The 23,138-nt window shown below is 35.1% G+C and overlaps 2 protein-coding genes across 15 annotated transcripts; both read right to left on the reverse strand.

Moving 5' to 3' along the window:
• Positions 1 to 587: 587 nt before the first annotated feature.
• On the reverse strand, positions 588 to 7,050 carry LOC101259624 (uncharacterized). Of its 13 annotated transcripts, none has more exons than XR_011220244.1 (6): positions 6,334 to 7,050; positions 4,204 to 5,941; positions 3,862 to 4,054; positions 3,044 to 3,255; positions 1,727 to 2,035; positions 1,410 to 1,644 (listed from the first exon to the last, which is right to left on the reverse strand). XR_011220244.1 is itself a non-coding variant. In XM_069295642.1 (4 exons), the coding sequence occupies exons 2-4, from the start codon at positions 5,817 to 5,819 to the stop codon at positions 1,868 to 1,870; spliced, it is 1,977 nt and encodes a 658-aa protein (XP_069151743.1). In that variant the 5' UTR covers positions 5,820 to 5,941; positions 6,334 to 7,050; the 3' UTR covers positions 1,410 to 1,867. The 13 variants fall into 13 exon arrangements, 2 of the variants coding, with proteins under 2 accessions (XP_069151743.1, XP_025885979.1); XR_011220243.1 differs by having other exon boundaries at positions 1,727 to 2,038; XR_011220248.1 differs by having other exon boundaries at positions 1,727 to 2,038; positions 4,194 to 5,941; positions 6,334 to 6,831.
• A 636-nt stretch (positions 7,051 to 7,686) lies between these two features.
• LOC101259324 (uncharacterized) lies at positions 7,687 to 22,360 on the reverse strand. 2 transcript variants are annotated; one of them, XM_010320288.4, is made up of 14 exons: positions 21,881 to 22,360; positions 21,137 to 21,227; positions 20,920 to 21,004; positions 20,671 to 20,755; positions 20,051 to 20,120; positions 18,462 to 18,531; positions 16,834 to 16,876; positions 16,498 to 16,744; positions 16,200 to 16,405; positions 15,935 to 16,009; positions 9,244 to 9,313; positions 8,950 to 9,030; positions 8,087 to 8,166; positions 7,687 to 8,011 (listed from the first exon to the last, which is right to left on the reverse strand). In XM_010320288.4, the coding sequence occupies exons 1-14, from the start codon at positions 21,994 to 21,996 to the stop codon at positions 7,933 to 7,935; spliced, it is 1,398 nt and encodes a 465-aa protein (XP_010318590.1). In that variant the 5' UTR covers positions 21,997 to 22,360; the 3' UTR covers positions 7,687 to 7,932. The 2 variants fall into 2 exon arrangements, with proteins under 2 accessions (XP_010318590.1, XP_004235737.1); XM_004235689.5 differs by having other exon boundaries at positions 16,834 to 16,879; positions 21,881 to 22,349.
• Positions 22,361 to 23,138: the final 778 nt, after the last annotated feature.

Raw genomic sequence — 23,138 nt, forward strand, 5'->3', positions numbered from 1 at the left:
GTATTTAGTTTAAGATATTGTTATTCACAATTTTACATCTATCTCATCTCTTATTTTTGTAACACTTCTCGAAATAGTTACGTACTATATGAACAGATATATATATATATTGAAGTTGCACAACATATGATCAAATTAAATCTTTTTCTCATTTCGTTCTTAATATATTTGCTGCAAGCCCCTCATAACTGATGTAACTTTTTTTAAAAAAATCTTATCTAATGTTTATATAACTGTCCATCCATCTTATCATCCATTAAATTATGGCATAAAATATTAAATTAGAAACTGTCATATTTTATATTTATCTCAAGGATACAGGGCCAGAATGATAAAGGTAAATTAGTTAGAAAAGATGTTAAATTCTTATATAAAAGAATAAATGAAAAATGATAGATAGATGACAAAGTCCATTTTAGCGTCTCTTCAAGACATATCCGGTAGCAAGTCGATCGTTGTATTGTAGTATAATCTTTTTCGAATTTTCATTGCCTGTCTATAATGAATTAAAAAACATCTATTTAACCCTTTAAAATAGGGATAAAATCTACTTATAGTCATTAGTGTTATTGGAACAACAAAGGGTCTTTGTCAAGCCATAATTTCACTTTCTTTGATAATTTAAGTTGTCTCCTTGATATTTATAAACAAGTCACAAGGACGGCATTACCAGCAGTCTTTTTACACATGAAATCACATGGAACTCTTGATTTCACACTTACATGGATATTAAAAGGATTGACGTATCATATATTCATTCAATAACTATCATCCACCAATTATTTTTTAATGGATAAGGTTTAGAAAAATCTTGATCTTCTTGAACCCTTTGAATCCTAAAAGGTTCACAGCAACAGTGATGTCTTATGTTTTTTTTCATATCTGACATGCCATATTTGTACTGGCCAAGATAACTGTGACTGCTAATCCCTAACTGAGCACAAGGTCAATAGTAAAACTGAATCAGCGACCCTTAGAACCAGTATATAATCCAAGTTAGTTAAACTCTTCAAAAAAATGCCAATAGATGCGCAGTGGATCCTCCAAAAGTAGTACTTCTTTTAAGGATCTGACATGGGAGCGACTAATTTTGGATTGTCCAAAGCTACAGAATATAACAATCCGCAAATTGCAGCTTTGAAACTGCAGAAAGATGGTTGAGCTTTAACAGGAAAATCAACTAAGCTGCAATTTTAAAGGAAACCAAATGAAAGGATAAGGGGAGGGAGATGTGCAGCAAATTTAGCCAAGTAAAAGCATCCTTTGACATGTTTTATACGGGTTCTACATCCCGTGTTTTAACGAAATGCAAACACTGATATTCCATTTACAGCATGACTTGTCTAATCATGCGTCATATGACATTGATGTCCTTGAGAGGAAACAGAAACCAAAGAGGGACACCATCATTGAGAAAGAATAAAATAGAAAAAAGCTGGAGTTTTACAACACAAAGGCTCATAACTTGTTTCTCTTATATCTGGAAATTGTTTTCCCTTTCAATAGTAAGTTAAACAGACATCTATCCATTCCGAAACACCATATAAGAATCTCTGGAAAAATTCAAATACCAATTCAGAAGAAGAATGTGATCTCAGTACACCGGAACAGCTTCAACAGATAATAGTTCTTTGCCAAAGTAATCTGGAGGAAAGATTAGTATCATGTTTGCAATCAACTTATCTCATGAATGCAAAATGGAAATCTGAGGCAAGATTTAACTGACCTTGCAGCAGATCATTGAGAAGTTCAGCTCCTGCAAGAATTTACAGCGAAGAAGAGGACATGACTGATTCTACATCTTCTGGTGACACGATAGAACTCTCAACTCAGCTGTCTGATTAAATCTTAGGCTCATAAGCTCTTGTCATCTGGTTGATATAGAGGGAAGCTCATCATCTCGTACAAGTGCTGCCCTCTCAGGATTCATTAGCATAAGCTGTTGCATGTCCTTTGGGAGGACATGAAACACTGCCTGAAGATCCTCCCTTAGTTTGCTGCTAGTGACATCAGAACCTTCTTCAAGAGTGGTGGACTGCTGCAGCAGAACATTGCCACCAAGAACAATAGTCATTCACAGTTACTAAGTAACATAGAAGAGAGTGATAATAACTAGCCCCGTGAAGGATATGTGGAGCAGAAAACTAGATCACTTCAAATTTGAAAAACAGTAAAAAGATCCCATGCTCAAAATCTATATAATATTGATCAAGTCCTTAACCTATAGATTATTCAGTTGCATTTTTTAGTATAATTAACTCTGCCACATTGCTAACCCATTAAAATAGATCAAAGCCAATAAAAAATGTAGTTTGCAGTTCAAGTTGCAAAAATTGAACTGGACAAAAGCCATCTTCAGCGAATATGAATCCAAAAATAATGGGGAACATGTGAGTATGAACAATGGATGATAGTCACCCTTCTCTTCATTTAAGAAGAGCTACTATGAATCCAAAAACGATGGATAACATGTGAGTATTTTCCAAAGTTCTTAACATGTTACGACTATAATCGACAATACCATTCTCTGCTCAACAGGGTTGATACATTTATGAGATAATGTTACAAAAAGACATCATTTCTCTCTCAATAGAATTGATACTTGTCGAGGATATGCAAAAGATGGTAATTGTGAATCTATCATTGGAGATCTGCCAAAGAAAAAAAGGAACGTGGCAAGGAAATACAGCACAGATGTAAAGCATGGTTTAATTTCACAAGGAAAGTATTGAAGGCTTTTCTGGTTGTTGGTGTGGTTGCAAGGAACTGAGGTACTTCCTCCTTTAGATCACATTTTGGAGGAGTTGAAATGGTGTCATGAAAAGGTATCCAACCCCTTCACATTTAGTTTTCCTCCTCTTTTCTCTCCTACTGAATAAAAGGAAACAACCTTACTACTCCACCTTGTCAAACCCCTCCTTATTTCATCAAGCAACATAGGGTTGCCTACCATGATAAATTGTTCACTGGAGTTATGTGGCCTTCCCTGTCTGAATGCTTCGAAATTTGTTTCCTTAGACTAATCAACCAAATGCACACTTACAAGATGAGATAATGGAAAGATGCTATGACGGGATTTAAGTCATGTTTGAATATATTCTGCACCGGCAATCAAATAATATAGTAGCCTTAAGAAATGGCAAGGTCACACGCTGGTATTTACAGCTGAGTTGTTTCTCCTCCTAGTTCAGTGACCGGTTTCATTATGGGATTTTCTATCGACATGTTGCTCTTTGCCATGTAAATGAGTTTCATCTGCATAAATCAAATAAAGGCAATCTCAACTACGTCCATCATAGATAAAACCCTTATTTCTCCGCCTACTATTTACAACTGAAAGCTCTCACAGATGCATATGATTAAATCTTAACATGAATAAAATCTCTAAATTTACTCGTACAGAAACTGATAATTCAGCCTAATATCATTCAGCAAAAAAACAAGTCAGAGAACAGTGGTAGCAAAGCCTTCAGTCCCAGCTAGATGTCTTGTCAACTGTTCATACACAAAAATTTCAACACAAGTGAAAGCAAGATTACATGAGTCGCTTTTTTCTACCGCCTCCGATAAATAAAGAATCTCTGCCTCTCCATAGAAATTAGATATATTCATTATATTTTTTTCTTTTTCTGGGAGGGATGATAAGTACATATTTCAGTCACTTAAGATAGAATGATCAAATACTATCTCACAATCACATTTATTAACTCATGAGCAAATTTCTTAGTTTCATTTTCTAATTCAGTATGAGCATTTCAATATTTTTGTGTACATTCCTCATAGGTGAAGAACTACTCAAAAGTCAGAATACACAAAGAGAAGAAAATGGAATTGTCACTAAAAGTTTAGGAAAGCACATGCCTGTAACTCTCCAAGAAGATGCCTTTCAATTGCATTGAAAGTATCAACTATCTCCAACTCAGACATTTTAGATATAAAATGTTGTATGTCAGCCCTCATTCTAGCTTGCCTCCACAGCCTATACTGTTCTTGTTCAGCAACAGCACGCTTTCGTTGAAACCACGGCAAAAAGTTGTGCCCTTTCAGAAACCGTCTGTACAAGTACAAGTTATCATTTCATTTTTAGTCAGGCAATAATCCGTTAATTACATGTATAAAAAAGTTTGCTGGTAAACATGGAAGAGAGAACATATAAAAAATTCAAAGAAGAGTACACAAGAAAAAAAACTGACCATTCTTTACCTGTAAAGGTCCAGCCAGTTGGATTTCATCCTCTTCAACAGAAACTTCCCAGGACCCCTTGCTGACAAGCTAGTGAGGAAGTCCTCGGCATTAAATGTGGGTAGCGGAGGAGGATCAACATACGGGGAAGATCCTTCAGAAGGTGTTGTTGGTCTATAATACGGGCCGAATGGGGCCAAGAAGTTGGTTGTCAGCTCTAAGAAGTGCCGACGAAGTATGTCGTTATTAACAACTGACATTGATTCCTCTACCCTGGGTGACATACCTGCATCAATTAGCCTATTCAAGATTGAAGTGTCTGGTTTTGTAATTGGAGCATAACTGCTCCAAAAGGCTTCTTTGTGCTCAGTCATCAGGCAGAGTGGACCATCTCTCCTCAACTTCATAGCATTCAAAAAATTTGATGGTGTAAACCTATTCAAGGAAAGACTGGGAAGACTAAGTCCTTCAGGTCCAGCCGGAATTCTACCGGTTGAAGCTCTAGCAGAAAATGGAAGTCGAGCTGCATTCATGACAGGATTTCCAACTGATAAGACGTGTGGAATTCTTCGAAGGGATTTCAAGAAAAAGAGGTTTGTCACACCCAAAATCATTGGAGGAAAAGCAGCACCTTCTTGAAGGGAGTTTAAATGAGCAAAATCGGGATCATGAATAGTAAAATAAGGCCTGAAATCAATGCTACACAGAAGCGGAGCGACCAGACTAACCAGACCAGCAACAGCTTCACAGCACTGAGGTGGTGTTGGCGCTATGATAAGAATGGGTTCTCCAATAAGTAACAATTCCCATAACTTCCAAAGCTGCATTAAAAGCCCCCTAAATGTCCCAAAAAGATCTGCATCATGGAAAAGACCTTGTGGAACTGATTGACTGGAAGGAAGAAATGGGGCTATTGGAGAAGCCAACTCCTCAAAAAGTACTCCACAATCCAAAGGCATACAATGGGCAGGTGGCAAGTTCACTTTAAGAGTAGCATTTCCAATTGGAAGCTCCATTAACTGACCAGGTACAGGAACAGGCCACATTGATACATAAGAAGCAATGAAATTGAGGGCTTTCTTCCCAATGTCAAAGTACAATGGGCCCATGATCTGCAGCAAAGGTCGAAAAACACTAGAGAATGGGTTGTGAGAAAGAATTACCACGGATTTTTGCTCACCACCCCGTTTTAGCCTTTCATCGTGTCTCTGTCTATTAAACACAAACCCGTACAAATATCTTGAGTTCACCCCTGTTTGAATTTTACTCCTTTGTTTAAGCACCTTATCACTGGCTGTCATTTGGGATGCTTGTGTATTATTTACTTCCACTATCTCGGATGAAGGCAGATGTGCCACTTGAGGATTCCCCTGCCTTCGGACACGGAAGAAAAAGATACAGTCATGGATGCTTGAGCGGTTATGATTCTGAGAAACCGAATCCGGAAATGAGCTAAAGGCAACTTCAAGCTCCTCATTATGAGTTAGACAGCCCGCTGGATAACATTCTTCAATAAGCTGTCCCTGCTCAAGATCAAACCTAATAATACAGAAGCCAACAACCCATTGCTGTAGAGATTTTTCATCTACATTTAAATCAGCTTCTGATCTCACCAAAAATGATGCAGATCTGCTCATTTCCGGTTACTGCAAAAACTACAACATCACTCAAAGAACTCCTATTTCCAACATACACACACAAACATTTGGCTTTTCGTTCATCCAAGAGGAAATACAGCAACTTGTACAACTAATTGAACCTGTGAAATGAAAGAATTAACTCATAAGTAAGACAGGAAACTGTAGAGTGTTCAGTTGGATAAATGGAGCAAAACTAAATAAACAACACCAGGGAATATGTACTTGACACAAAAAGTCGGAAATGTAACAACAGAAGCAGGACTACTAGGACCATAAGTATCAAGACAACGAAGATTTTCACTCACGTAGAAGTTCAGCAAACAAGTACTCCAATTTACAAAAGCTTGGGTTAATTGGGTTTAAAAAAGAGGTAGAAAAACCAAGAATCTAATTACAATATTTCAATCCAATAAGCATGGAATCAAAACAGAACAACATACCCATAAGCGTCTCAAATTAAAGAGTCAATCGCAAAAAAAAAAGGATTATATAATATGCATCAGACAGTCACCTGAATTCAACAAAGATACATCTGCCCGCGAACACTGTTGATGGATCGAAAAAATGAAATCTTTAGTAATTTTTTTTTTTAAAAAAAAAGGTGGGTCTCGATCCAATGTGTTTGGTATATATCACCAAAAGGGCAAAACGAAAAAAAAAAAAGAACAATTGGGTCGAATGATACAACAAGGCAACCAATTAGGTGAAGAACAAGAGGGTTCACAGCTGGGAAAAAGACAAGTCTTTTTGCACAAATAATGTAAATTTTCGAATTGGGTTATATATTAGAGGACAGAGTTCTCTATCAAATCGACCTAAGCAGAAAATGGAGATGAAGGAATAGGATGTTTAATCATGTTTGGATTTTCCCGACCCAAAAAAGAACACCTTTTTACCTGCTTTATTATTAGGGAGAAAATAGAAAGACTTGTGAATATAAAAACGAGATAGAATTCATACAGAATTGTTTATTTTTGGAACCCTAGTTTTTTTCTTAAAATTTTCTGATAACCTTCACAAAAAAAGTTTCGTGCAAATCAAATTTGCATGTTATTACTACAAAAACTGTACATTTGTTTTGGCCAAAAAAAGTGTAATATTTTACTTTCTTACTTGAATTTATATGACAAATCTTTTCAATTTTAGAATATTTCGAAACATTTTGAGATTTATTATTAATATTATTTTGGTGACCATTAACATATTTTTTAGAAAAAAAAAAAAAAGAACTAACTTTGACTTAATTGGAGCACTATAAACTATTGAGGACTAGTTATTTTTTCAATAATTGAGGACTAGTTTACTTGGTAAACTTTTTATCCACACAATTAAAATTTGATCATCGTAGCATTTCCTTCTTCGTTTCCCCTCGCACATGTAATAAAGATTTGCGCATTTCTGTTGTTTTACATATTTATGTTCTAAGTTGCGCGATTCTTTACTTTTGTATGTTGATAGAATTTTTCAAAAAAATACATTATGTTTAAAGAATATGACACACATGTATAAATATTTTTGAAGAGTACGGTGAAATGTGCTAGAATGTCTGTTTCCAGCAAGAAGTTTATATGCATACATGGGTTGCACACAAATTATCTAAAACTTCTGAAGTATCTTTTGGGCATCTTTTTGTTACTGCTTCTTATCCTATTGAGCCTCTAATTTTGGCAAAAGCTTGATTGTTATCATTCATTTCTATAATAAGTCGATTTTTAGTAGTCAGATTTGGAAAAAGTTCCTTCCTAAAGTAACTAGTCTTTGACATAGTTTTCAGTTTTCATCACAACTTCAAAATTGAATCTCACTTTACTCCACATTTTCTGATAACACAAAAACGTCTGGAAAATAAAGTACTAGAGAACTATTCTTTAAAAGAAAACGAGAAAAGTAGATAGATATACATATATATATATATAGTAATATACAACTTACTTCAGTAGAAAGGACACATATTTATAAAAGATGACAGTTACTGGAAGAGCAACTGCAATCTGAAAATTTGTCCTACCTAATTACGTTAGTGCAGTCTAAGTCCCCAAAATTTGGTAAACTACATTTCCGAGTATCATATTTGACATTTAACAAGGCAGAAGAGCTTGATGGATTTAACTTAGACATCATATACAGGCAAGCGCTCGTTGATACAGACACGGCAGATGGGGCAATTGTCGCATTTCTCACAGCAGGAACTACACCACATGAGATAAGAATGAACATTGGCAAGTAGTTAATGTGCTAGGTCCCATAATGGTAGAGCAAAATACCTGCAAAGGACGCGATGCCTGCAAGGGAGTAGCACTGTACTAATCTCTCTTTCAAAGCAAATCCTGCATAGAACTTTTTCCTGAACAGCATCAAAATTGATTTCAGTTAATGTCATGAACTATACAAGAATCTCCTCACACAAACAAATGTAACAATTTTTACAGAAGAAACTGACACAGTTCAACAACGACAAATCCAGTGAAAGAGTTCGAGTTATCAAAAAAATTAGATGGTATGAAATCACACAAGCACAATCGTATCTCAAACTAGACCAGTTAACTAAATCATGGTATTACATCAATTTATATATATTCATTTAGATTAGCAGACATGAATGTAATATTTTCTCTGAGATCTTTCGATCAGACACGAGCTCCTGGAAATGAACTGTCAAAGATGAATTGAAAAATGTTGATGACGTACAGAGCTCAAGGATTATGGTTCTTTTTCAAGTAAAACTTATGCATCACACCAACTAGCTCGGGACTGAGTGTGGTAGCTGCTCACAACTTAAGGATTTCGATATGCCTGCTAACAAGTAGCATTTCATGCAAAGGGCAGAAAAAAATGAAACAGACAGTATAACAACATGCCAGTATATTCCCGCAAGTCGTGCTTGGGGAGTGCTGGGTGTATGCATACCTTAACCCTACCACAAGTAGATATCACAGCCAACGACAACAACTACATACCCTGTGTAATCCCACAAGTGGGTAATAGTAATAATTAACTAGACAGCGTAAGTATCTTTTCGAAAAAGAGTAGTCCATGCAACAGTCATGCAATATACTGGAAACAGATAAAAGATCTTATCTCCTGCATCACAGAGCTGAGAAAGCCTAAGTGAAATTAAGAAGTTTACATTTTGAAGTCTTTCATATTCCTGCTGGCTCAGTTTAGTGATTTCTGCTTGCTCACCCAGAGCTGCTTGAAGTCTCCAAACCTATCAATCAAAAGACATAATTAAAGATATACAAAATGAGCAGAAAGAGATATATAGATCCACAAAACTGTGGCAAAAAAGTTAATGTCAAGAGCTTAATGCATTACATGATTAGAAAGCAACTTATCAACCAATAACGGTATGAATACGATAATAATTTTTTGTGGCATGTATAATGAAAAGCACTATGGTAAAAATGTACGATAAGCTTACCTCCTCAGCAAGATCCTTCTTGGGCAATTTCTTGACTATTTCAGGTGGATAACCACAAAAAGTACTATACCTGCAAAACAATAAGTAGTTACAATAATGAAATAAAATCTCATAATCCACAGAAGTAATAGCAGTCTTCATTTGGCCACGTTCACCCCCAAATTTTCAAGAATAGGTTGGTGATGATGAAAGGATGAGATACACAATCTAGCAATTGCTCATGAAAAAATAAAGCAAGGGTTGTTACTACTACCGTAAGCTCTGGATAACATTGCTGAACTACAAAAACTGAATGAACAGCAATTCAATGATTAAGAGTGTTCAATAAAAAAAAAATTAAAAATCAGACAGAACGAAAAACAGATTCACCACGAATAAATAGGCAGTGTTTTATATTTTTGGTTGATGTGGTCTTAAATTTGAGAAACAAACAATATTTGGTTTGGTTATGGTATTTAAAGGAAAAAAATACTGAAACAAAACCGAACTAAACGATTAACGCATTTTATTTTTCTCTTCCTGCGACAAGGCATCCATTTGCAATCATCACTGGATTCATATTTTTTCTTCCTCCTTATATAGGTCAGTTGTAGCAGGACTAAAACATAGTACCTAGCGTGCAAGTTCAGTGACGTGACGTATGAGATGGATGTGGGAGTGAGAATCAAGCAAAACAGAGAATAACAAAGAAAAAAATTACAAATCAGAGAAAAAACAGGCATAACAGAGAATACAAACATGAGAAGAACATAGATAAGAAGAAGAGAAAACAGAGTAGTCCAACCCCAGCAGTTTAGTTGAGTAGCAACAGAAAAAACATAGGAAGAGAATTTGCAGGCTTGCAGGAGATGAACTAAAAGAAAGGAAAAGTAGCGGAAGTATTTTTTTAAAGGAAAAAACTAGTCGCAGCAATTTAATTTTGCTTGAGCAGATGAATAAAGCTTGCTTTTCTGGCTGTCTCACTTCTCGCTTCAATCGCAAAAGTGTGTCCTTCTTCACTCATGCCTCACTTAAGGGTAGAAAAGTGCAAGGGCTGTGTCGCGACTCTTCTCACTAAAAGCGCAGAAGTGTGTGCTTTTTAACTGGCTCGGTGCGGCATCTGTGGCAGACAAGATGAGAAAAGTGAGGTTCAGATGGTTTGGGCATGTGAACAGGAGGTACACGGCAGTTAGAAGATGTGAGAGGTTGATTGCAGCAGGAGTTAGGAGAGGTTGAGGTATACCAAAAAAGAACCGGGGGAGGTGATTAAGGTGATTAGACAGGAAATGACACTTCTTCAGCTTACTGTAGACAGAACCCTAGATAGAAAGCTATGGAGGACAAAGATTAGGGTACAAGGTTAGTGGATAAACGAGTGTAACCACCTGTTCAGTGGGAGAGGCAGGGACTAACCTCATATCCTCTCCTCCTTATTACTATACTGGGAATGTTATTATTATCTTTTCTCTTGCTACCTTTCTCCGAATAACTTCTCTTTTTGAGCAGAGGGTTTATTGGAAATAGCCTCTCTACCCCCACAAAGGTTAGAGGTAAGGTGCGCATATATCTTGCCCTCCCCAGACTCCACATGTAGGATTACACTGTTGTTTATAAAGGCCATTCGTTAGTCTGCTGCCAATTTGTCTATCACCGTTCTCGATTTTTCTGTTATAACAGCTTAGCAATCTAACTAGTTGAAAGCCAGAATTCTTTAACTCATAGTTCCACTTTTTCCCTTTTTTCGTGTTAATGCAAAATATGGTAGCATTGAAGCTTCTTCAAAAACCCCAGAAAGTAGAATGGAAATAATTGTGGCCTCCATAAATCTCTTTTACCATTGGCCAACATTTCATATAGAAACCAATTGAACACCCATCCTGGATCCCTATTTAAACACCCATCCTGGAACCCTATTTAGCTAATCCATGAAGCTGGTTTATTCTTTCAAATTTCAACTCAAAGAAGACGGTTTATTTAGAAGGAAAAAAATTAAAATGAAGGGATAGAGGAAGCAAACCATAATTCATCATATAGTATCTTTCACAAGAGTGAAGAAGGAAACAATGAAGGGATAAGCAAACTTGATTTCTTTTTTAGCTTTAATAGAGTTCCACTGATAAACGGAGAACCGCCTGAAATGCCCGAATCTTAATATTTCGAAGATCAATAAAATAGGAGGTTTCGTCATTATAGAACACGGAATTCAAGGGAAGCAATGATAAATAAATAGAAAAGGAAAGGAAGGAAATACAAAATAGAAGAGCAAAGTCATACAAAGTTATGTACAAATCACTACCCCATCTTTTGTATTTCCTTAATTGAATTTTGATTGATTAGGAAGAAGTTCCTTAAAAACCTTACCATATGTTTTTATTCAAGGTCTCGCTGACTTTAGTGAGGGGAATGTTGAGACTCATTGAGTACCGCTACTGGTGTACTGACGTTCTCTTTGTGGAACCTACATTGACCTATGTCAATATAGACGTAAGTTTCATAGATGAGCAGACTACGAGCTAGGTTGCTTTAATCCAAAAGTGGATTTGGTGAGCTCCGTCCTTGACCTTGGATTTCTTTTCTTTCAGTTGGACATTTCATTCATTTCTCTAACATTTGTTTTGGGGATTAGCCAGGAAATCTGTGTCCTGTGCATTCCTCTTAGTACTCCAGTAGAGGTGTTTTTAGTTGGATTATCGTTGATCATGTTACTTGGGATTACTTCAACTACATTTCACTATTTATAGATTTCAAACGTTATTTCTATGATTTTAGGAATTTTTTGTATTGAAGTTTCTAACAAAGACTTGAGTCATTTGTTTTTATACATGTAGGGTATGTGGTATGAAGGTACAGGCTAGAAAAGTCAAGCCAGTCCGCTCGGTGAAGTAAGGCACCGAATGCCGGTCAAGGCTTTGTTTAGAGAATGGGTCGTGAGACAAACTCTCAGAAGAAACATCTAGATTAGTTGGAACTTGTTGCATAGTAAGTATGGAGGAGATAACACTAAATTTATTGGTAAGTGGTCAAAACCACCTACGCAAATGATGTAATGTTCAGCTGGGAAGAAAAGGAACATGCAGCACTTATGAGGTAGTTATTTCGCTTTTATTGGCGACTTTGGAAGGAAAGGACAAGACAACTTTGAAGGATTTTAGAGCACCATGAGTTTCTCATCAGCATAAATGATATGTTATTATTTTATCGAGAACCATATTTCTTGTATATGTTTTACAGTTTTGTTTACCACATGTATAGAAATTGTTCGCTACATTAATAGGTTGTTATAGTAAAAAAACAAATTTACCCTTTCTTTAACAACAACAATATGCACGGTGTAATTCCAGAAGTGGGATCCAGGGAGGGAGATGTGTATGCAATCTTACCCCTACGTTGTAAAGATAGAGAGGACGTAGCTGATAGACCCTTGGCTCAAGTTTTGATAATTTTAAAATCATCGCAGTAATCCTTAATGATGCAATTGAAAGTTAGGACTGATCTTATCAGTGTTTATCAAAGATTAGAGAATAAGAACTAAAAATTAGTTAAGCCATCAGGCGTTTCCAATATAAGAATTTTTTGTAATTTTTTTTATGACAAAGAAACCCGCAACCGCTACCCTTTGGGTGCGCAAAGGGTAAAACCCCCGCTCCTATGCAATAGCTCGCAAACCACATGGGAGAGGTAACCCACATAAGGCAAGCCCGATGCGACGAGCTCGACCCAGAAGGATAGCCTCTTGCTTTCGCTGGCAAGGGATTTCAAACTTGAGACCTCCAACATGGAAGTCCCAAGCCTAAAACCACAGGGCCACCCGAAGGGTAATCTAAGAATTAGAATTGAAATGACTCAAGTATGAAATCATACCTTGTGTATTTCAGATGGAATATATAAAAGGCATATGTATATTTTTATGGAATAATTTAATTATAGGTCTAAAGTGTATTTTAGGAAGCACAATATTATGTGAGTTGTAACGTATGCACTAGTGAATTAAACGTTACTCGGTATACAATAGTCAATATGACTTGAAGAAAAACTTGAAAATAACATTGAAAGTGATGAAGATGACGCCACAAAAGGGAAGTAATTCGTTCAACAACTTCGATTAAGAACATAAAGGTTAAAAAGTAAACATAACTGTAACTAATTAGACAAAAATCATCTTATAAGGTTCTATTGAGATGGTAATGTAGAGACATTTTTCTTGAATCGCATTGGGACATGTAAATGAAAAATAACGCTAGCTCTTTGGCATGTTCTCTTTTCATCCATAGCATAGAATTAATGGTATGTTGCACAAGCATCCCGTATTAGCAGGGTTCGGGGAAGGGTCAAACCAACAAGGGGTGTAACTTAGATAACCTACCCTAATAACAAGCATTAGTGGTTGTTTCCACAACTCAAACATGAGACTTATAAGTCACACAAAGACAGCTTAATCAGTGCTTCAAAATTCCTCTTCCGGATTAACATTATATTAATAAGCAATAAGAGCATTGTTATTTTAATTTGTATTTGAATTCAGTTCGACTTTTGCAATAGCAATGGAATAAATATGAAGATAATTTTTGTCGGGACTCATTGGTAATTTTGTATACATAATATGGAAACAATAAAAATAAACATGATAATATCCGTGACAAATAAACTCATCACAAGGGGTGTGATGTAGACAACCTACCCTAATGCAAGCATTAATGGATGCTTTTATGGCTCAAACCCGAGACATATAAGTCACATTGAAACAACTTTATTGGAGCTCCAAGGATCCCCTTTCCTATTAATATTTTACATATGTAATAAATTAAAATCATTGTTATTTTTCATTTGCTTTAGCTTGCGTTTGGACATGCGATATGAAATCATGATTTCACATCAACAATTGGACATGCAATTTGGGATCAAATCCCAAATTCTCCGAAAAAGTGAGTTGGGACTCCAAATCATGATTTTAAAAAATTTTAAATGTCAAACTTGACTCATAAGTTCAGATTTTGTAAATATATGACCTATCAGAAATTGTACATGCCATATGAAAAGATTATATTAAAGAATGATACTACTATTGTTGACTAATGGATATTTGTAAGATTGTGTGTGTTTGGAACCTTGTAATCACAAACAATTATTTATAAAAAGATCATGAAAATAAGTGATTTATCAATGCGGCGCCTTAGCATATATTTCGGCATCTTGTTTATGAGCTATGATTTGCTCATTTGGTAAGATTGTACAAGAATCGGAAAAATATTGATAGTTTCACAGCTTGTGAGGTTTTCATGTTTAAAAGAAAAATACAATTAAAAAAATTCAAATTGCATGTCCAAACAAAACTTTAATTCTAAATGATTTAATTTCAAATAATGAGTTCATATGGCATGTCCAAATGAGCCCTTAGATTCAATTTGCCTTTATTACTTCGCAATTGCAGCGAAATAAATAATAAGACAATTTTGTTGGGATTCATGGCAATCTCCTACTAGATTCACATAATATGAAAAATAAAATAAACGTGACAATACTGGGGGCAAATAGACTCACATATGAAAACATCAATTTAGCATGACAATACACATGACAAATAGACTTGCGGCATCTACTATAAACTCCACAGAAGTTCCTCTCAAAATTGCTCAACTTAATCAGCTAAAACATCTTATTTTCTTCCTTAATTATATGATTTAGTGATGGAAAAGAGGATTATTAGGAGGGGTAGGCAAAAGATTGAAATGAAGTTTATTTGAGTCAAAGGATGCACACACTATTACTTCCGCGAGAAGGAAAAAAACTTGTTCAAGAAAGCGAATGAGATTTCAACTCCTACTTGAGCAGAAGTTGTGTTATACTCTTTTCACAAAGTGGAAATTGTGGTCCTATGGCTCCACACCACACATACAGAAAAACTAATTGATAAATTCCTTGAATTGAAACTAAAGGATTGCCAGCGCGATCATGCCGATGTGGGCAAATCAAATGTCTTTGAGGCATTTGAAGATCTCCGTAAAGAATCACAAGCATTGGATAAAAGAGAGAAACAAAGAATATTAATTTATAAGAGAATGCACCCCAACTCAGAAATACCGTTAGATAAACACTGGTTGGAGACTTGGAGTAGTAGCTGGCAATCAAGCTACAATTGGACAAAGATACTAGAAATATTGTTTAGGCCGAGCTACTCAAGTTTTATCTTAAATGTTTCCCAGAGCCGGAAGAGGAGAAGAGTTCTTGAGCTCATAATTATCAGGGAGGTGAGGAACAGAATTAATTCTTGAATTTGGAATTGTGTTGGGGAAGAAATTTTACCAGCTATCGAGTCCTTTAATATGGTCACTTATTATTTTTGTTATTAAGTTAATTGTTGCTACTCCACAGTCTGCAGTTGTCATCCATTTATCAGAAGTTTTAGACCATAAAAAAGAAGGCTGTGGAGTTTTTGTATTCTTAAGTCAACTTTTTCTGTTGCTTCATATTTAGTCTTTAATGATGCTTTGTGTTGTCTAGATTGATAAATCAATTGAAACCTTTTATTGAATTAGTGAACAATGTGAAAGTAATGGATCAAAGAAAACCATTATGCACTCATCAATGTTCTTTTCATGTTTCCATCTCCAGCGAGGTTGGTGCATTTACATTTAAATTTACATTATCCTTTCTTCATAGGAATGAAATACAATGCAAAGAACTCAGACAGAGGAGAAGAAAAAACCATTCTTACCCAGGAAATCCATCATGGTATAGTCGAGCTTGTTCCTCTCGACTTGATTCATCAATGGACCACCAACCAAGTAGCCTGCTTATTGAAAACACCAACACATACCAACCATTACTTAATTGCAGTTTCAAGAATCACTATTTATGTAACAGTTAAGAGTCATCGAGTTATCGCACAATTTTATGGTCCTTCATTTTGTATATCATGTTTTACCGAAACAAAACCTTTAATAATTTATGTATCTCTTGTTAGTTCCTTGTGATTTTACCTGGAGCCATGATGCATAAATGCAAAGCAGTCACGTACTCTTGAAGAAATCACATGGTATTGTCCTACAGCAGCTCCACTTCGCAATAAAAGAACAGTTTTCTCAACAAATCTTAATGTCGCAAACAAGATGCCAGCTCCTTGCAATAGGAATATGGGTAAGAATATAACTGGAAGAGAAATGTGTTTTGCAGCAGCAGGTGTTCCCTAAAATTCAGAAGCATGAATTGTTAGAAACACATCGGAAGCATCTCCTCTGTCCAGTAGCAGGGCCATAATTATATCATAGAGTAACTTACCTCCAGGCGCATGCAGAGGAGGACTTGGAAAAGTATAATTGGAATTTTCATTATGTGACCACCGAGGTCTTGCAGCCCACATATTCTACTCTGGGGTTCTTCCTCTGAGGAAACCACTAAGCCACTATTCCAGTTAAGACGTCTGATAGTAGCAGATGAAGAACTAGCCCCAAGTGCATCAGAACTTCTATGAATTGCTGGGTTTGACCACTTAGTACAAACAAGAAATGCAAAGCACTCAGCAACACTGCCAAAACAGATGTTGATCTTTGTTAGTTCTAGCTGAAGCCACCAATCAGAAGGAGGATGACTAAGAGCATCACAAACAGGAGTTACCCAAAATTTACAAACAAATCCCACCAGCCCAGAGCGTTGAAATCTACTAAAAAAAAGAAATAGTGTTAGCATAGGTATTAGAGACAGGGACAGGTAGCAAAAGACTTGCATACTATAAACAAAACAGTCAAAATGTTGGATAACATTTAGGCTTAATATAAAACTGCCCTTGAAGGAACACGAATAATAGGGTCTTCCAGTTCTCTATTCCATTTTAATATTTCATCGACCAATGAAATGGTCATAGACGGCGAATATACAGAGACCTCTTTAGGGCACATCCTGTCAGACCTAAAAGTTATCGCATAAAAAACATGCCGTTCTAAAATGCTGATCATTATTAATGTTTTGCTTTTCCTAGAGGATGTTTCTTCTATTCAGTATCCAGATATCAGTAAGGTATATGTTCTAATTTTTAAATGATGCAGGAAATATCTGGTGGATTCAAGACCATAACTGGCCATAATTAAATGAATATCATGAACTAAAACGAGCATCTAAATCAGCAATATGTAACAAAGGATTTCACTTCGCTTAATGTTACAGGAAGTTTGTTAAATTGCCTACTGATATATGCATCAAATCATTCAACGATCCAATCGGATCATTTGTCGAGGCAGTTTATCCATACAATGACCCAGCATATTTGAAAGAAAGAGCAATACTAATGCCATAAAATGAAATGGTGCATGAGTTGAATGATACAATTATGAAAACAATACCAGATGAAGGAAGAACATATTTTATCTCAGGCAATGTATGTAAAGCAATCGTGACACTGATGATGAAGATTTGTTGTATCCAACAGAACTCTTGGACAACTTAAGATTCCCTGGCATCCTTAATTATGTCATACACTTAAAAAGTAGGTACTCCAGTTATGCTTCTCGGAAATCTAAACCCGTGAAGGCCTAGGCAATGGAGCAAGAATGATTGACGCATCTTGATAATTGGTCTGTCAGCGCAAATATCATTTATGGAAAGAACATTGGGTTCAATAGTAACAACTCTGAAAATTATAATGTCTCCCTAATGATTAAAAGTGGACCTCAAATATTTACCTTACTTCAGGCTTCTCCTTAAAAGAAGTGTTTAAGATGTCTTGATAATTCAGCAACTAAACATTGAGAAGACTTTGTACCATTCTGCTAAAAAATTATGGGTGCTTCATTCAGTTTCTTTTGTAACGTCACTTTCAGAGTGACCTTGGCCTGTATTTGGGTTTCTTTCAGTTTCTTCATTTACTCTATTTTTCTGATGACATTTACTTTATAATTAAACAGAGTAAATGAGGAATTGACATGGGCTTCTAGAAAAACTGGCAATAAACCATAAAAAATACAACTTGTTTATTTTGCAAGCCCCTGCTTTCCCTCTAAACATGACTACTTTCCCTCTAAACATAACTAAGGACATGTTAAAATGTAATCCTATAACTCAAGGTACACACACATAATTCATCCACTCTTTGTCAAAATGAATGCATAAAACTTGCAGGAATCCCATCGTACAAAGAATAGATGATCTCTAGGTCAAGGAAAGAACATGAAGTGGAAATACTTTGGGCTGTACCCTTCAAACCAACAAAAATGAATAAATAAAATCCACAGAGAGTCAGAGGTACATACCACAGAACTTGAGAAGGGTGAACAATGTGGCAGCAACAAAGAAGACCATGGAGATTGCAACCCAAAAATGCTAGCAAGCATAAGATCGTCATTTAGTAAAGCCATCTTCTATATTCTCCACATTATTAAAAAACAAGAACAGCGGTTTAATAGCCATAACCAAATTATTTTCCAATACGTATCTTTTTATTTTTCTTTTTGATAATTAATACTAAGTTACTTGTTTCAAACCATAAAACTTTGCAATGACACACCATAAAATCATTCAATCACACCCTGATCAATTACAATATGCAGTCATTGATAACAGTCCTCCAACTCAGAAGGCATGACCAAGTTTAACTAGCTCACAGGTAAGCTCTTTGAACAAATCATTGTATTAAATTGGAGAACAAACACTCTCGGTCTCAAGAAAAGAGTACTATAGTGACTTTCTTTTTTATTATTCCAAAATGGAACCCACTTTTCTAAAAATTGCATATTTAAATATGGTTAAATGGTCAAAAGGATTAATACTGTACTTTTTTTTTATCTTCGAAAGATACTTTTTTTATGAGAATACGATTGTTCTTATTTTTTTATTTTTTTGGATCAAGAAAAATAAAGACGGAAGATTTAAGAAATGGTCCCCCATGTTCCTGGACATTTTCTAAACAACTCACATCTAAGTCTTCTCATGTAATCATTGGGGTAGACTGTAGAAGGGAAAGTTTGATATATGAAAAAGTAGAGTAGCTAATGAATAAACTTTGAAACAATGTAGAAAAGTATTAATTCCAGTTCAACCAAGAAAAAAAGAACAGAATTAGTTTATAGTTTGAACTACAGGAGGGAATATTCTGCTTCAAAAGAAAGAAGTCAAGTCTTTTTTGCAATGAACAGAAGAGGATAGTACGCCACTTTTTGTGAAGAATTAACAAACTAAGGTATACAAATCTTCCGATCGCTTATTAAGTGTCGATAACTATTGAACGCCTTATTTTTTATAAGATAATAGATTTCATAGAAGGCATAACTATTAACCGCCTTCTTATTTAACTTCTATAAGTTATATGATCATTATTGGATCAGAGAAACAGATCAAAGGTAAGTTATTCCGGTATTTATTAAATTAAAACTCCACTATCTTAGTTTCTTCATTTCTGATCCTTGTAACTAAGTGATGAATAGTGCACTCTCATAGTTGATAGAAACCCCTAACACTTTTAGGCGTCAACAAGCAGGGAAAATAACAATGCAGTTACAGGTCAGTTATCCAATTTGTTAGATCTTAGCTAGATAAGTTTTTCACAGAAAAACACTTCTAATCTCACGAGACTTCACGTTATAGAGATCTTAGTTCTATATGCTTCAAAATTGATACTAAAGGTATTAAAACATAGGTTGGATTACTATGCCTAAGAGTACAGACACATCTCAAATGATTTCAACTATAGGTCGACCAGGATACATATCCTACACTAGAACAAATCAAATTATAAGATAAATTCACAAAATCAAGAAATTGAAAATCAGATAAGTACGAATTCCGCAATGAGAACCTAAACTATACTATTACTATATCACCAAGGACAAATAAATGAACTTACCGGAAGTGTTTCCCATAATAACTCATCATTCGAGCTTTCTTCATCTCCAGGTAATAATGCCTTACACATTCTGCCCCAAATGTTAAAAGTTATTTATCCATCAGTAAGACACGGATATAGACGAAAGGTGAATGTATAATCCAAATCCCATGATTGTTTTATAAGTAAATATAAGCGAGTGTATTACAATTTCCATTCCATTATTAGTTATCCTTATTTTCATTACTTCCCATACAGCAGGTCATGCACAAAAATTTAACAGCTAATATTGCAGAAAGGGACTAAAAGGCAAGAAATATTCGAAGTGACCAATATGTTGAACAAATGACATAGTTCTACTTGGAGGCCCAAGCAATGTTAACACTAACCCTATCAGAGGGCAAATAGTTCACTTTTGAAGCCTTTATGGTATGATTTTCTAAAATACCTTTAGAAATGAATGCTTATCTGTACACACAAATATATCAATGAAAAGCTATAAACAAAACTAGGTCCTAAGAGGAACGGCATTTTGGAGATTCTTTTAAGAATTCTAGCACTACAAGAACCACTAGATTGTTTTCTCATTGTAAAGCAATCAAACAAATTAGTCAAAATCACAAAAAACATGTCAGCAGTACCTGAAATTGTCAACGAGAATAGTTATTTCAAATGCTAACAAGGGAAGAAAGACAAATTTCAAATTCACAGCCGCTGAATGGTAGACTGCAGAAAAACACAAGAAAAGAAGAGTAAGTAAAGGACAATTCTGGTTAACAAATTAATAGGAACCAAGACGCACCATGAATTAGTACTTAGTAACATAAAACCGAGAAACAGAAAACTTGAGGAATCATATAAAAAAGGACTGTGGAGTTTTTCTTTCTTACCATATATGCTCTCAAGATATATACAGAGAAGTAGTTCAAATGCAACAAGCAAAGGTGTCGCAACAACAGCATGACATGGAGCCCACTATCCACATGGAGGCAACACCCACAATAGATGGAATATAAAAGCAGAAGTGAAATTTGATCAGTAATTTTGTTTGGACAGACTTTCTTTTTCTTATCAAAATTTTAAAGAAGTTAATGCATAAAGTCATACATGGCGATCATAGGGAATCGATGGAGCAGGCAGAGAGAATCTTCCTCGGGCAACAACTGCATGAAACACCCACACAGGGGAGAATACAACCCTGCATATCCAAGTCAAAGTCATGGTGAAAAACTTCTAAATCTAAACATGGTGAAAGGACAGAAGGGCACTATACTAGTAGTTCCTTTGTCTATAAAAACAGATCTTTCTGTCTCTAATGGAGGGTTATAAACAGGCATCAGTTATCTTTGTCCCCTACTCAGTAGTTTAGCTACATAAGCTCACGCGTGATCAGTTACACACCCTTTGCTCAAAAATTATAATGTGTATGTTGGTTAAATATTACTTTTTATACATATTTATTAAACCACAAACACTCTTAGCAAAATTCACTGCCCCTACACCATAGATTGCATAACCCGATTTCAAGGAACAATGAACCTTGGGGTTAATCAGGTTAAAATCAACCAACAAACAATGAGAAGGGTGTTCATATTGACCACTCATATAAACCAAACTCAAGCTTATTTACTACCATATACAGACCCTTGTCATTCCTAGTTTTGTCACCCCTAACCGACCCATGAATAAATAAGTTTCCTAGACAAGATTACTCATAGTTTAAACTATCAACATCAGCATCCAAGGAAATAAACTACTAATGCTAACATTCAACAAAAAACAAACATATTCATTATTCAGAATTCATCAATTAAACTCAAAAAAAAAAATTGGGGGAAACAAAAAACTCACCACCAGGAGAAATCAGAATAGTGATCGAGCTTGACAACAAGCAAAACGGTGAAACACAAAAGCAAAAGGTGCGCTGAAAGCGCCTGAAAAGACTTTCCGACACTCCTCCAGCTCATTGTTGTTTTTCCGTCCTCACACTACTGATAACAGCTACTGCTCTGAAATTGAAACCACTTCGAGTAAAAATCAAGCTGTATATGAACTTGAAACTTGGGAATTGAAGGATTTTGAGTGAATCTGAAGAGAATATAATTAGGTTTTCGAAGGAAGAGGTGGAATTGAGAAGTATTAGAAGTGAGAGAGAGAAATGGCAGTTGCGGGAAGAGGAAGACAAATGGAAAGGCGAAGAATTATTTGTCGGACGCCATTAAAATAACGTCATAGCATTGATAATCTCGTCAGTCGAATCAAAAAAAAAAAAATTAATTTATATTTCAAAGAATTCAGTACAAGACAAAACCTTATCCTTACTGGTAATTCAGTCCATCAATCAATTATTTTCTTTTATAATAATTTCTTCTTTAAATAAAGTTTGATCAAGTTTGGAGGGAAATATTTACTTGTAGTAATTGATCATGTAATTAAAAATAATTATTTTATATTAATAGGTAAATAAGTAAAATTATTTTCTTATTTATTTGCATGTGAAAAAGGAAGAATAGTTGGGGATATTATTTTATTGTTGGGAAGAAAAAAAAATATGTGATTATCACAAAAAGAAAATACAATTGGTTTTATTTTTTGTTTTTTTATAACAAATAATTTTATTATTATTATTCTCAACAGTGCCTTCAATAGCCTATGGTCAAATTTGAACATTTTCCTTTTAAATAATACTAATTGCAAAGTGAATATTGACCAAACACACATATTTCTTTAATATCAATAAGTAATTCTGTAAAATACTATATTTGTCAAACATTTGCTTTTGTTTTCCAAAATTACTCCTTAAAAAATTATTTGAATCAAAATACTTTTTTTCATAATAAGTAAAATTTTGATTAAATTTGACTACTTGTAAGACCAAATGTTAGAGGATGCATTTATTCCTTGTGCGGGTAATTAATTAGTAGGCTTCGTTATTTTTATTTTATTTTTTTTCTTCGTATGTCGAATAAGAAATATAATTTTTTTTAAATAAAATAATAAAATAAAATAAGACAAAAAGGAATCCTTTTTATTAACAATTCCAGCAAGGTGACGTATTTGGGCACTGTTCTAGCAACCGTTTTTGGTAGTATTGAAATTTAGAACTTAC

Source organism: Solanum lycopersicum, chromosome 3, assembly GCF_036512215.1.
Source record: "Solanum lycopersicum chromosome 3, SLM_r2.1".
Taxonomy (NCBI): domain Eukaryota; kingdom Viridiplantae; phylum Streptophyta; class Magnoliopsida; order Solanales; family Solanaceae; genus Solanum; species Solanum lycopersicum.